This window comes from Nicotiana tomentosiformis, chromosome 5 (genome assembly GCF_000390325.3).
Source record: "Nicotiana tomentosiformis chromosome 5, ASM39032v3, whole genome shotgun sequence".
In the NCBI taxonomy this organism is placed as follows: domain Eukaryota; kingdom Viridiplantae; phylum Streptophyta; class Magnoliopsida; order Solanales; family Solanaceae; genus Nicotiana; species Nicotiana tomentosiformis.
In genome coordinates this window covers 96,908,688-96,925,098 of record NC_090816.1, presented here as the reverse complement: position 1 = coordinate 96,925,098, position 16,411 = coordinate 96,908,688, and the positions used below count along the sequence as shown (strand labels likewise).

The 16,411-nt window shown below is 35.7% G+C and overlaps 1 protein-coding gene across 1 annotated transcript; it reads right to left on the bottom strand.

Moving 5' to 3' along the window:
• Positions 1-5,542: 5,542 nt before the first annotated feature.
• Positions 5,543-6,763, bottom strand: LOC104115988 (uncharacterized). The gene has a single exon (XM_009626740.3). It carries the CDS (start codon positions 6,761-6,763, stop codon positions 5,543-5,545), a length of 1,221 nt encoding a protein of 406 aa, XP_009625035.1.
• Positions 6,764-16,411: the final 9,648 nt, after the last annotated feature.

The following is a 16,411-nucleotide window of genomic DNA, read 5'->3' as shown; positions in this document are numbered from 1 at the left end:
TAAGTCCAATTATACGAGTTACAACTGAAGCTACCGAGCTTAAGCTATGGTCTAAACCTGGCCTCAAGTCCTCCAGACTGTCCCATCACCAAAAGGTAGAATATCTCAAACTTCGTTAATGGAATCACAAGTTGGCGATGCACAGCTGATACCGAGCGCTCATGTGCGCATACAAATACGTGGAAGGAATTCAAAGAGTTATGTCTCAAGCTGAATCAATCTCGCACGATAAAGAAAGAAAGATGAGAAGTATATATCCTAAATGCCTTGTAGCCTCTCGAAGATAAGTATGGACGTTATCATACCGATCCGCAAGGCTCTACTAGACACTTGCTCATGACTTGTAGAACCTATGAACCTAGAGCTATGATACCACCTTGTCACAACCTAAAATTCAACTAGTCATGATGACACCTAACCCAACCTGCTAGGTAAGCCAACTTTCAATTATCCAATTCCAATAATAGTTATCAAAGCAATTTAAGTGAATAAAGATCTTAATCTTATACAATCCCAAGAACTGGTAGTACAAATCATGAGCTTCTAAGAATAGAGTATACAAAGCGGAAATGAAATGAATACATGGTCTGTTTGAATAATACATAAACAGAGCTTTTATAAATCTAAGGCTACCCTGAACAAGAGGCAGCTACAATAGGAACACAGGTACAACTTCAAATCCCGCAACTATCGAGCACAGTAACAACAACAGCCAACATCTGCACACAATGTGCAAAAGTGTAGTATCAGTACAACCGACCCCATGTACTGAGTAAGTAACAAACCTAGCTGTATGTTGAAAGTAGTGACGAGCTTCCACCAAGTTCGGGTCCAAAACCAATAGTCCACAACAATCCATAACAACATAAAGCAAATAATACCAGAAGTAACTCAGGGATAAAATACTCAGCCAAATCATGATTTCAAAAATAGTAGTTCTTTCTTTTAAATACATCAGTGAAAACCCACATCGTTTGCCGAAGTTGCCAATAATATGAATAGTTTGAAAACAATCAATTTTTCCAATAATCTTTTCAATAATAAATAAGATGTTTCATTTTCCTTCCGGATAACCCGTGTAAAATAAATGCATCACTATGCCCATCTGTCAAAATGTGTGAGAAATCATGAATGATGTGATGTTGTACATCATGAGGAAAAATATATCTCTATGCATGTATGTTATGTGTGCATGCCAATGCGATGCAGCTCAGTGATAAAATCATAAACAGCCCCTCGGGCAAACCTCACAGTCACTCGTGCCACTCGGGCATACCTCACAATAACTCTTGCCATTCAGGCATACCTCACAATCACTCTTGCCACTCGAGCATACCTCATAATCAGTCATGCCTCCCATTCACTTAGCACTCGGTACTCGGCACTCGCACTCAGTAGGTACCTGCGCTCACTGGGGGTGTGTACAGACTCCGAAGGGGCTCCTTCAACCAAAGCGCTATAATCTGCACGGACAACTCACGTGCTATAATAATAAAGTATGTTGCATGCGGGCAGCCCCGATCCACACTCATCCTCATAATCAGTCCCTCAACCGATATAAAACATGCTACGGTGTGCAGTCTGATCCCATAAATATGCAATATGTTGCGGCATGTAGCCCAGTCCCATAAATATCCTCACAAATCAGGCCATCGGCCTCACTCAATCATCAATCTCTCCAGTCTCTCGGGCTCACAATGTCATGAAAAATAGCCCAAAATGATGATATGATGTGCAATGAAATGAATATGACTGAGTATGAATTTTTTAATTTAAAACAAATAATTCACAGAAATATGACCTATGGGGGTCCCAATAATACCGGCACATAGCCTCAACATGATTTTCAATATCCTTTTCAGCTCAATTTCTATAACTCATAAAACTGCATGAAAAATGCCAAGATTATTTAACTACAAATTTCACATAAATAATTATGTCACAATTTCTATAGTGCACGCCCACACGCCCATCACCTAGCATGTGCGTCACCTCCCAACAATTCACAAAATACATATATTCAGGGTTCATACTCTCAACTCCAAGATTAGAAGAGTTACTTACCTCGAACAGGCCAAATCCAATGTCGAGCAAGCTAAGCAATGCTCCAGAAATTCCATTCTGTGCGTATCAACTTCCAAACGGCTCGAATCTAGTCACAATAATTTGACTCAGTCCACACAATTTATAAGAATTAATTCCATATCAAAACGCTAATATTTTTCATAAAATTTGAAATTACGCCCCAAAAATAACCAGTGGAGCACACATCTCGAAATCCTATGAAACTCACAAAATACGACAACCCATCCAATTACAAGTTCAGCCATACTAATTTCACTCATATCCGACTCCAAATCGGTATTCAAACTTGAAAAATTCGTTTTGTGACATTATAGAAATTTTCTTCTATTTCTCTTGAAGATTCAATAACCTTACACCAAAAATGAAAACTAATTCATGGAATATAATCACAAGGGAGTTAAGAACACTTACCCAAAGTTGCGTGGAACATTTCCTCTCCAAAATCGCCCAACTCGAGCTCCAAAATCCGAAAATAGGTGAAAATGTTGAACCCTCGAATTTAAGGTTCTGCCCCAGCGATTTCCGCATCTGCGGACAAGATTTGCGCACCTGCACATTCGCTTGTGCGAGTAAAATGTTGCATTTGCGGACTCCACTCGCCTGCCCAATTTCCGCTTCTGCGCATTCGTCCGCATCTCCGCTCACGCAGGTACGGAATTTTCCCTCACACCTGCGACCAATGCCTCATAGCCCTCTGCCCGCATGTGCGCTCTTTCACGCGCAGGTGCGATTGCGCACCTACGAAGCATCTTCTACACATGCGCACCTCGCTTCAGCGCACCCCTGCGACCACTTTTCCGCAGGTGCGATTTTACCAAAGGCTTCAGTTCCAACAGTCTTCCAAATTCAAAAATCAATCTGTACCATCTGAAACTCACCCGAGGCCCTCGGGTCCCCGTCCGAACATACCAACAAGTTCCATAACATAACACGGACCTATTCGAGTCCTCAAATCATACCTAACAACCTCAAAAATATGAACTACACACGGATTCAAGCCTAATAAATTTTAAATTTCCAAATTCTATAAACGACGTCGAAACCTATCAAATCACGTCCGATTGACCTCAAATTTTGCACACAAGTCACATTTCATATTATATACCTATTAAAATTTCCGGAATCGGATTCCGACCCCGATATCAAAAAGTCAAACCCCCGGTCAAACTTTCCAAAAATTTAACTTTCGGCAATTCAAGCCAAATTCCACTACGGACCTCCAAATAATTTTCCGGACACGCTTCTAAGTCCAAAATTACCATACGGAGCTATTGTAATCATCAAAATTCAAATCTGAGGTCGTTTACACATAAGTCCGCATCTGGTTACTATTTTAACTTAAGCTTTAAACCTTAGAACTAAGTATTCCAATTCCTTTCAAAACCTCACTGGACCCGAACCTATTACCCCGATAATTCACACAACAACTGTAAAGTATAATTTGAGTAGTAAATAGGGAAACATGGTTGTAATACTCAAAACTAACGGTCGGGTCGATACAGGGAATAACTATAAATCGGGCATACTAGCCACGATCACGGTCATCCTCGAGGCTGACTAACACTCTCTTACTTCTTTCCATAAGAGAGAAAACACCCTCGCGAAAGGGCTTCGAGGAGTACAGGTGGAATGAGTGACAAAAAGTAAAAGGAGCGAAAACCAAACTTGATGAATAACGAAGGCAAGCTAGTGCCCTACACACGATCAGACCTATTTGGCTAAGGCATAAATTGAAGTAACGGTAAAATTCAATGATATTACGGGGTCAAAAGGGGGGAGGGTAAACCCTAAAGTAAAAGGGTAGGTGTAAATAAAAGAATAACCTTCATGATAAGAGGTAATTCTATCATCAGCACTAGGGGTCATCACTGGGAAATCTGGTTTCCAATTGCATTCACTACGGACTAAGGAAATGAGGCCAAGAGTGATCAAACTAGGGTAATGATCAGTAGGGTTAAGTGATGTTATGGAAGAAACTTGTTTTCTCATAGCTTCACAGTCTGATATGAAAGAAAATTCTCGAGGCACAACCTCAGATACAATGGGTTCTCACATAGGTTCATTGTGATCTCTCCCTCTAGAGGAAGATCTAGGGGTTATGGAAGTTCTAACTCTAGAGAAGGAAGGTTTGGCAGTATCCCTCTGAGAAGGGGTAGAGCTATGGGTAGATAAAGAGCCTAAGCTACAAAGTTTGTCACCTCTTCTTCTTGTAGTTGGGGCAGAAGAGGGAAGAAGTTCATCAACAATCACTACCTTACGGGGGTCCGATAATGAAGAAGGGTTTGAAGAATGAGAAGACATCTTTAATGGTGAAAACACAGAGAAAGAAGGAGAATAATAAGAAGAAGTTAGAATATGGATGCTAGAGAGTAGAAGATATTTTAAAAGTCTTCAATGGTATGGTATTTATAGGAAAAATAAAAACCATCATTCAGAAACTGACATTATGAACTATCATCATTGAACCGTCATTTCGCGACTGATGCAGCCGTAGAAAACCCTAAAAAGGCGCTGAGAATTGCAGAACCAATCGCAACGAGACACGTGTCCTGATATTAAATAGACAAGATGTACGTCTCGTCGTTTCTGAAGAAAAAATTATGATGGTTGGGAAGAGGCGGCAAGACATTCCCGCCATAAATGAACTTGCCACTTACCGAATATTCAGAAAGTGAGGGGACTATATATATTAGTGAAAAAAGGCATGACATGTGGACCAACAACGAGGTGACAAATGGCACTTATAATTGAGTCAATAAAGAAAGACAGAAAGGCACGGATAAAATACCCACTGTGTTTTATTAGAGAAGGTACCAGATTTAACAGGTGAAAAAGAGAAAATAGGCACGAGATGTATGAAGACCATAAAAGGAAAATATTCATGAATCGGTTGTAAATATAAAAGGGGGATCAACATTAGCTTTGATTATGTGTGATCATCTATTGTTACCATAACCGTTATAAGCAAATTTGGTAACGGGCAATCAAGGCAATCAAGGCAATTAATTATGCAATCAATCTTTTATTTTATTAAGATATGCAATCAATCTTTTATTTTATTTGATTCAAGGTTCCAATCTTCAATTTTTGGGGAGATTAGCAATCTAACAAATAAGTTTTTTTTTCCTTTACTTATTATTTCAATTATTTACTTTATTTCTATATTATCAAGAAAGTGAAGTAATTTTGGTTATCACTAATCCGATTTTTCTTAATATTAGCTTTGAATGTAAAAATTATTTTTGGGTTAAACACATACATTCTTATCCACATCATGTGTTTAACTAGGTGACAAACGTATATATTGTTTATTTGCAATTTCTCTTCATCTTCTTGTTATTTAGAGACAAATGTATATATAAAATACAAATGCATTCATTAAATCAGTAGGAATACTCTGTGTGGGTAAGTTGTTAAATACAAACTCTTCTATACAAAAAGGGTACATACAACAACATTAAGCTGAATTTGTATCAGTAGACCACTTCTTTCTGCCTTTGCCAGTATTATTACTGCTATTAACTCTACGATTCCCCTGATTGTTGTTGTTATTTGCCCCACAAACAATGGTGAACTCGAAACAATATGCATTTCCAAAGCAAGAATACAGTCCACCGTTGGTGTTCCGCCGTGGGTGTCCGCCGCTTCCCCTTTGACATTTTTCCGGTGCCGCCGCCTCCTTCTTCCTTGCCTCCGTACTTAGCGCCAACCCTTTAGCGTAAGCTTCCTCCGCCGTCAACTCCTCCAATATTGAGCTCTCTCCGTCATCCCCTTCCCCGGAATATTCTTTACTCAATTCTTTGGACGGCACCCGCGGTGGCGGCAAAGGTTGCAGTTTCTTTGCTATCTCCGCCGCCACAATGGAAGCCGACGGCCCAATGTCCGAGCACAGCTCCGACCCGTTTACTACCGACCCGTTCGCCATTGACCCATTACAAATTGAGCCCGCCTGGTTAGGAAATTCTCCGTTGTTAACGTCAGAATAGCCTAAACTTTGCGATTGCCACAGCTGGATTTTATTGTTAATTTGCAATTTCTCTTCATCTTCTGGAAAGTTCTCGTTGATCATTTGATCTTGAGCATTAATATCATTAATTTTCCTGTCTAAAATATCCCTATGATCCAAGGACAAAGGAGTAATTTCGTCAAAAAGCGGCATGCTCCGTTTGGACTTGTCAATTAGCGCAACACCCAAATTGAGTATTCCTTGCGGGTTACCCGAAGGCCGACGGATTTGAAGAGCGACAAATTTCTTGCTTCTATCATAAGGGTTAATGAGATTATTGAGAAGAACTTTAACAGTGCCTACAAGAATATCACGAAACCAAGAAACAGTATAAATTTCCACGTGTACGGCGGATGACTCGGAGTTGAGAAACTCATCGTCTACACGGAAAGAGAACTTGTCATTCCAGGTGGGATTGCTGTGTCCTTGATTGTCGACCCGAGTGGTACGTTTGCGGTTCGGGTTGACCCAAGTGAGGGCGTAGGTGCGGAGGGATTTGCAGACGGGGGACAGGTCTTGGGCAGAGATGAGGGTAATTTCGAGAATGTGGTTGGTGTTGTTTGAAGCTGAAGGGGGGTGGGGGTGAGGGGAAAGAGGGTGGGGGAAGAGGGAGGAGGAGTGATCAGCGGTGATGGTGGAGGAAGGTGGCGGTGTTTGGATGTTGGATTCCATGATTTTGATTATTCTACGTTGCCGCCGTCGTCCGTGGCGGAGACGACCAGCTTGTAGTAAGAATTGGCATCAAGAGAGGGAGGGTGGTGGTGGGATGAGGAGAAAGAGAATGATCAATGATTTTTTGTGATTTGTTAAGTGTGCATGGCAACGAGGAGTTTGAGGGATTATTTATGGTTTTGTTTCTTTTGGACCATTACTTTTCTCGACTGATGTTGGTTTAAGATTGTTCTTTCTTCTCCGCCGCTCAAGTTTAATTATACATTTTTTTTAACTATGTGGTATCTTGAATTTACTGGTTTAATTATTCACTTTTGCACCGTGTAATCTTCTTTATTCCTCGAGTTCTATATGAGACTTTTGGTCAAGATAGAGACCGTATTCATCCTATCAAACATTTTGATGACTAATTTAATTGTACTTGTATTGCGTGATTGAACTACTCATGAAAACAAGTAGTTTGGAGAAAAATTTACGTTATATAAATCCAAAGTAAAACAAAATTTTAGTCTATCAAAGTTTTTTATAAAGTAACATTTTATTAATCACCAAAGCTAATATTTACAAAGCGTAGCTGCATCAACACAGTTATTTATCTCTAAACATTTCCTATTCCAACAGTAAACTAAAATATAAATACAAGAAGCACACCTCCTACGAAGTAGGGTTGCTTATCGGGCGGATTGGGCGGTTAATTACTCTTAATAGTTTGGCTTAACGGTTATCGGCTTTAAATGTATTAATTCGCTAGCCACCCGATAAGATATCGGGCGGATTGGTATCGGTTTAGCTCTTATCGAGCGGCTTATCGGCATAATTCAATCTATATTGCGTGCATTAATTGTGTGCTGACCGCCTAGCATACAAATTCAGAATAGGAAATTACACATTGAGTCCAGACATACATGTCTGTTAACGCCTACATAAGAATGATGTAGTGTGTCGTGTGTTGTAGAGCGAAAAAAGCAGAACACATTGTAGGCTACATTACATCCCAAAGCAGACTACATATGAGTCCAGACATACATGACTGTTAATGCCTACCATTAAATCCCAAAGCAGACTACATTACATGAGTCCAGAATACATATTTCTAAATGATTAATCCATAAGTGAGCAAACTACACATAAATGTTTGGCCTGCAGCTAATGCCTAACAGTGCTTGAATTTCTGCAGCTTCAAAGTTCAAACAACAACTTCAAATTTCTAACTTAAACTCTCAACCAAGCATTTCACGCTATATCATTAACCATACAAACAACACCAAGCAAAAGGCAGTTATGTATAGAAATAGGGATGGATTATAAGTAGTAAACAATTTACAGGAAACGCAGATGTGCTCTTTCCCCGGAACATAATTCAAGACAGTACTATCATCTATATTGTGGGATAAAAGTTGTGGCACAACACTGTTGTTCTTCTATTAAACATAGACCACATGCATTAGTTTAAAATAACAAAAGTAGAGGTGAACCATAGACAACAGCTTAAACAATCTTGTTGTAGGGTGGGAGAATAAGCTAAGCTAATAGCTCGGAGAACTGGAAGGGTTTTTGATATTTAATATATATATATGGATAAAAATAAATTATATATATATATATATATATATATATATATATATATATATTCTTAAATGGTTAACGGATTATCCGTTAAGAAAATCGAATAATCCGCCCCCAAACCGATAAGCCGTTAATAAAAAAATTTCAATCTGTTTCCCATCCGTTAAACCGTTAACCCGATACCAATAAGCTATTAAGTTTCGATTTCGGTTCGGTTTTGAACACCCTACTAAGAAGAGTTTCTTCCCGTACCTATAGTAATACCAGATAAAAATTATTGTAGCAGATTATATCTTTATTTTCTAAGTTATCATAGCAAAGTTGCAATGAGTAGCTATTTATTGTTGTAATATCACATAGCAATTTTAACTTCACCGTCACTTGACTTTTCACCTCAACATGCTTGGAATTTACTTACGTCTCAAATCTGAATGAATGATATGAACCGGAAAGACCTCTGTTGGACTGGGAAGTATAGCAGGAAAGTATGAAATGCTCATTTGCTAGTTAAGTAGATCCTTTGTAAAGTGTATTTTGTCCTTGACAGTACGGAAAGTCTGTACCTATAAGAAAGTCTCGGGGCTCCCAAGTACACGATTGTTTAGGTTCGTGCTAAAAACGCTTTCTTTAATGTCATCCTATATCTGAACCCCCTTTTCATATTTCCGAAAAGGTATGCAAGCAAGTCATATGTGCTAATAAATTTCTACCTTTTTTTATAGGTAAGACATGGGATCAAGGGCTATCGATCCGACAGTACTCTCCAAAAACAAAATCATACTATGTACTCATTATTCTAAGAATTATAATTTCATCTTTCCTCGAATTGAAAATAAATTACAGGTAGTGGCTAAAATTTTTATTTTTTAAAAGTCTAAGATAATACAGCTATGAACTTACTCAGATATGAATAGAAATATAAACTAATGGCCTTCGGCAAAATAACTTGTGTTGCTGGTCGACTAAATACTATTTTCTCATCTTGCTTTTACTTTTTAATTCGCCAGCTTTCACTAATGATATTCCAATTTTCGACGCATAGCTTGAATCTATGAAAATTTCAAGCTAGAGGTTATTTTTTACTACCTACACAAGTACACATGGTTAATATATAGATCCGGATCAAATAAATATTTACAAATAGGATATGAGTTTGTGTACAATATTTTTTTAAATCAATAATTCAAAATATATATAGTTCTTAAACTCTTTCCAATATGAATCGTTTCGTTTTGTAATTGAAGCGCTTAGTAAGATTTCCTGCATAAAGCCGGTGGAGAAACAATTTTTCTAGGATATCAATATTATAAGAGTGTACTATATGCGTTAATTCCCCTCTTGCCGTTTTTCCAGCTTTTGTTCTTTAAACAAGAAAAAATGCATAGGTAGTCCGATTTCTACTGAAAATTACATGTATATTTAGGAGAAATTACTTTACACTCTTCTCTTTCCTTTTAATAAATGTGGCAAGAAAAGCGCGCTACGAAGTTTTCATTGTTATCTAAATAGTTTAATTTAATTAGTTAATTAACTGCATAAATGAGCAGAAGGAAAAAACAAATTGAAGGTAGGTGTCCAGTGAAACACAGGAAAGGATTTGCCTTCGGTCAACCAAGTCATAATAAATAAAGAAATATATTCTTGATAAATGCAGTAAAGAGTACTTCGAGTGGTATTATTGTGAGTGTACTGTATTACTCTAGAGGACTATGGGCTCATAATCGAGTACTAAATGTATTTGTATCTGATATATAGTAGTAGTACTAATATTGTTTTAGCACTTCTCAGCAATTAGTATTTCCTTTTTGATGTTTTAATTTTGATGAGCCACATTTGTAGTCAATACACAATAAAGCCGCAGTCACTTCAAATTCAAAGGTAGGTGGCCCAAAACCTAAAGTAAATTCGAGAAGAAGGTGGTTCAAGGAATAATTATAGCAACACAACCGCTTATTATATACTATACAGCTATATGACTTTGTGGTTCTCTTTGTACACGAGGAAAAGGATGCACACACTTAGCAAGCCAAGAAATAGAAAGGATTATACAAGCTCTATATTTATATATTATTAAAAGGAGGGGGAAAAGTCCTCTCCTTAAACTAAGTGGTAGCCTAGAAAAAAAAATTACATGGCATAAGTAGTTAATAATTAGTTATTGGTTATTGTTTTTGAATTTAAATGTCTATAAATAAATAAATAAAAATATTTTATAATTAAAAAAAAAAAAAAATGTCCATCAAATTGGAGAGTAGTTTCAAGTTGGAGTTTTTAAATTATTTTAAAATAAAAAATAAAATACTAAAATTACAAAAAATAAATACTGCCAATTCCAAATTTCTTTATTTTTTAAAATAATTTTTGTTTTTCTTTTTAAAAATATAAAGTTCATTTATTCAAAAAGTATTATTGAGAATAATAGAATATATATATATATATATATATATCTTTTATTATATTATAAAAATAAAGTAGCATACAAAAATGTGAATAAAGTAATATGCTAATAAAAGTTTCTATTAACAATGCAAAAATACTAAATATTGGATAATATAAAGAACAATACAGAGCAAAAAAGTTATTTGATGCCTATATAAGTCTCATTAATTTAATAGAGATATAGATTTTATTCATTAAAATTCAGATAATATTATTGAGAACAGTAGGATAAAATTTAAAATAAAAATATTTCAAGATCAGTAATAAAATATATATCTTCTATTATATTATAAAAAATAAAGTAGTAGACAAAATATCAAACAAAGTAATATGCTAATAAAAGTTTCTATTAACAATGCAATAATACTAAATATCAGATAATATAATAAAGAAAAATACATAACAAAAAAGTTAGTCAATGACTATACAAGTCTCTTTAATTTAATAGAAATTTTATTCATTAAAATTCAGAAATTATTATTGAGAACAATAGGATAAAGTTTAAAATAAAAAATATTTAAAGAGTAATAAAATATAGTTTTTCTATTATATTACGAAAAGAAAGTAGTAGACAAAAATATCAAATAAAGTAATTTGCTAATAAAAATTTCTATTAACAATGTAAAAATACTAAATATTTGATAAGTATAAAACAAATATAGAACAAAAACATTATAATGACTATACAAGTCTCTTTAATTTAATAGAGATTTTATTCAATAAAATTCAGACAATATTATTGAGAACATTAGAATAAAATTTGAAATAAAATATTTCAAGATACTAAGATATATATCTTCTATTATATTACAAAAAATAATTAGTAGACAAAAATATTAAATAAATTAATATGCTAATAAAAATTTCTATTAGCAATGAAATTATATTAAATATTGGATAATATAATAAAAATAATACATAACAAAAAAGTTATTCGATGACTATATAAGTCCCTTTAATTTAATAGATTTTATTCATTAAAATTTAGATAATATTATTGACAACAACAGAATAAAATTTAAAACAAAAAATATTTCAAGATTAATAAAATATATATCTTCTCTTATATTGCAAAAAGAAAGCGAGTAGACAAAAATATTAAACAAAGTAATATGCTAATAAAAAATTCTATTAACAATGTAAAAATACTAAACATTGGATAATAGAATATAAAAAAATATAAAATAAAAAAGTTATTCAATGACTATATAATTCCCTTTAATTTAATAGAGCTTTTATTATTGGATATATCATATTGACAAATAAGTTTGCAATTGAAATTTATTAAAGCAATACGATCTAATATGTTCAAACAAGCCCTATCACAATTTAATTTAATTAATATTCCGCGTATTGCGCGGGTACAACTACTAGTAAACATTAAAAATATTCCCTCTTATATTTTGTAGCATAGGGTATTGTTTTTCCTAGCAACTAATAGTTCATGTGTTACAACTTATGCGACGTAATTTGACTCGCAATGAAGTTTAAGAAGAAAAAAAGAAATACTTTTGAAACTTGGGATCTTAAATATATCATCATATTTGTATTACTATAAAGCATTTGAAACTTAAGATCTTAAATATTTTATAATATTTATTTATTTATAATTAAGAGTTTTTCATTAAGGGTAAAATGTATAAAATAGAAAGTTTTACTCTGTTAAATTCTTTTCAAATACATCCACATATATATATTTTTTAATGGACTAATAAAAAAAAGTGTATTGCATAAGTTGAAAAGGAAAGAGTAATAGTTACTCCCTTCGCACCAATTTAAATATGTTAGATTAGACGTTAAAAACTATTGAAATTTGTACTAAGAAAAAGTGTATAACTTATTTTCCACAAAGTATTTTTCCGTCGTACACACATGTAGTTTTCCAGTTTGAGTTCCGCTTCATCCATCTTTCCTCTTTTCACCGCAACCAAACATTATTTCATCATCATATTCCGCTTAAGAGAAGTAACCAATTAATTTCTCTTTCTTCTTTGATCTTTCCTTCTTCAGAAACCACACTTATTAAACGAAGTGTAGTACACTTATTTTATGCGATACTAGAAAGCAATTGGTCAAATGGTGGTCATAATTAGGTACATTAATTGTACAATGTCTAGGATTTCTCTATGTTGCATGATGAAAATGCGTGCTAAATCAAGACTAGTGTTTAACCAAAAATATATCTTTCGATCAAAATCTAATTTCAAAAGAAAACGAATTTTTGATAACCAAGTTTTGCTTCACTTTCTCAATAATATCAAAAAAAAATAGCAAGAACAACTACGAAAATAATTGATTGTCAAGTCAAGGTAGAGAATTTCGAAAAAGCAGAAAAGTAAAGTATATATTTCAATATTACGTCAGATGTCCTTACAAATAGAATTATAAGCCCTTATATAGGAATACACAATAATAACAGTTTTCCCCATAATTTGGGCTAATTATGGGCATTAATGATATTGATTGCCCATTATTTTGAATTCTCATAACCGATGCATTTATTGCTATAAATGCTTTACATCTGTTACGATTCTCCTTCCTTATTTCTTTCCGGTCCATGTATCTTTCCTTCTTTCAACTATTTTTTCATTTTCTGCCAGGCGTTAGGCCCGGTGCCGTCTCGTGGGTATTTCTCCTTGTGCCTTCTCTTTTCCTATCAAATAAGATTGTCACGTGTCGCTTTATTATTGTTCCACGCGTTATGTCATGTCATCGGTCTAATATTCCACGTGTAGTTCTTTTTTACCACCAATACAGATAGTTCCCCCACTTTCTTGAATATTCTCTACTGAATATTTGAGGAAGTGAAAAGTTTTTTATGGCGGGAATTCTCTGCCATCGTTTTCGAATATAATCATACCCTTTTCTAAACCGATGTGACGTTCATCACTTTCATTTAATGATAATGCCACGTAGCTTTTATCAACTGGTCCTTCAGTTCTTCAGCGTCTTTTAGGGTTTTTCTGCAACCGTATCATTCACGAAGTGACGGTTCCATTATGACGCTTCATAATGACCTCAATAATCGTGTCTTCTTATAAATACTTCACCCTTTTTTCCGATTTTCTAAAACCTTTCCTTCTTCGTCTTCTTGTCTTACTTTTTTTTTTCTGCATCTTTTCCTTGCGTTTCTTTGATTAATCATGTCTTTCCCTGATCCTCGCAAAGTTATCATTGTTGACGAGTTTGCTTCTTCCAAAGTACCTATTAGAAGTAGAAGAGATGGTAGATTGCGTAGCCTCGGTTCTATTTCTAACCGTGGTTCCTCCTCTCAAAGTAATGCTGCCAATACATCTTCTTCCAGACCCAGAGCTTCTACAACCCTAAGATCTTTTTCTAAAGATAAAGATACAACTTAGGCTCTACGTGAACCCACTGTTGATGAAATTATTCCTCAAGAACTATGCTTTGTGACTCATAGTGAATCCATGAAGAGTCAAGTTTCTTTCATGGCTTCTTCCCTTGATCGTATTGATCGTTACCCAACTTTGATTACCGATGGTCTTCTCGTTCTAGTTCGAAGAGAATGTAAATGGAAACCTGATTTCCCAATTTTAGTTCCTGGTACCAACCAAAGAACAATTTCATACCAAACTGGCTATTTCTTCGTTTATACATATCCTTTTACCCTAGGCTTTAAACCTCATATTGACCCGGTAATCATTGAGTTTTGTCGTTACTTCAATGTGTGTTTAGGACAGATTGGTCCCATTGTTTGGAGAGCTGTTGCATGCCTCCATTATTTGTCAAACTTGGCTTCTATGCCCTTTACTTTTCGTCATCTACTCCATCTTTACTCCCCTAAACTATTTCGTGAAGGAGTTTTTTCCTTTGTTGCCAAAAGCAAGAGAGTATTAGTTAGCCCTGAGGATGATAGAGATCGAGGTTGGTATGCTCGCTTCGTTGCTGCTTCCACTAGTGCTTTGGTGGGTGAACAAAATATGTCTTTTCCAGAAAAGTAGAATTTTGCACGTAAGTATTTGAATCTTACCTTTTTCCTTTGTCAAAATTGATTCTCGGGTATTTTCATCCCTACTTTTTTAGCAACTATGGACGTTTTTGAGGAAATTCCCAACTTTCGTGCTTGGGTAGGAAAGTTGCTATCTGTTTCCCCTATGGAGAGAAGATCTTGGAAGTATCTCTCTTAGAGATTTGGGTGGAAAGTTAAAACACAGGATACTCTGTCCCTCTTAGTCTTCTTTATTTTCCGTTTTGCTAACTTAAGAGTTTTTCACAGTGACTCTTTTCTTTTGTTAGGATTTTCCATTCGTGGTGTTAGTCCCGCTTCTGTTTCATCTGCAAGACTTATGGTGAGTCTTGCTCAAGAAAGGATTCTGAGCTCTTCTTCAAAGAGAAAAGTAGACGGAGCCCGTAGCTCTGAAGGTGAAGAGGAACAAGAAGAGGGTTCCTTAGTGCGCAAGCCTCGGGCTAGGAGGCGCGTTATTTCAGATGATAAAGCCACCCCTCCTCCAAGTTCAGTTCCTTTGAATGAGCCTGAAAGTGCTATTTTAGTGAGTTCTGATGAAGAGATGGATGCTCCCCCTCGTGACTCCACTGATCAGTTATTTTCCCGTGGTTTTGGTAGTGAAGATTTTGGTCCCGTTTCTGAAGAATTATCCCTTGCTTCTCTTCCAGCGTCAGTCCCCATTCGTTCTCAATCTACCTTTCCTGTTGTTGTTGCTACTGCTACTGCTCCTCCTGTGGTTGCTTTCACTTCCTCAACTGTCCCTGTTGCTATTACTTCTGATGTTGAAGTTGGTACTTCTGGTAGCAATAAAGTGACGAAAAAGGTTACCATAGAAGTCCCTGAAGGTGGTAATCTGTTGAAAATATCTGGTCAAGCCGACGTATGGTTGAAACCTCTACTTGGCCCAGTTGAGAAGTCAAAGTTGGAAAGCCAAAGTTCCTTGACATGGATGAATGACAATGTTCATTCATCTTTGAAGGTTCAAGTCTTAACTTTTTTCCTTTCTTTCCCTCGTGATTATTTACTTTTGTTTGACAAACACTTCTTTCTTTCCTTTTGTATATCAACTTGATAAGCACAGAGCTTATGAAGAGAATTGTTCATACTGAGTATCTAGTCAATGATTATCGTATTGAATCGGATAACTGAAAGGAACAATACGAGGGTCTTCAATTAGAGAAATAAGTTTTAGCTGAAGAGAAGTGTGCTTTGGAACATCAAGCAAGGATGATGGCGGCGGCATTGGCAGTTGAAAAAGTTCTTCATGTCAAGTTGGCAAAGACAAAGATATCCTCGAGTCTTCATTTTCAGAGCAACTTTCTAAAGCTACCGAGGAGATAAGGGGTTTGAAAGAACTCCTTAATCAGAAAGAGACTTATGCCGGGGAGCTAGTTCAAACACTCACTCAGTTTCAAGAGGACCTCCGTGCCTCCTCTGATAAGATCTAGTTCTTGGAGAGTTCCTTCACCCCTTTGAAGGCTTCTTATGATGCTTCTTTGATTGAGAAAGAAGAGTTGAAGGCTGAAATTGACCAGTGGGAGAAAGATTACGAAGCCCTTGAAGATAAATCCACACTTGATGTAAGTTGGGCTTTTTTGAATACCCGCCTAGAGACTTTGATGGAGGCTAGCCAGGAAGGCTTTGACTAGAATGCTGAGATCGCCAAGGCTAAGGAA

Coding starts and splice junctions, on each gene's coding strand:
- LOC104115988 (XM_009626740.3), bottom strand. CDS start 6,763: ATGGAATCCAACATCCAAACACCGCCACCTTCCTCCACCATCACCGCT.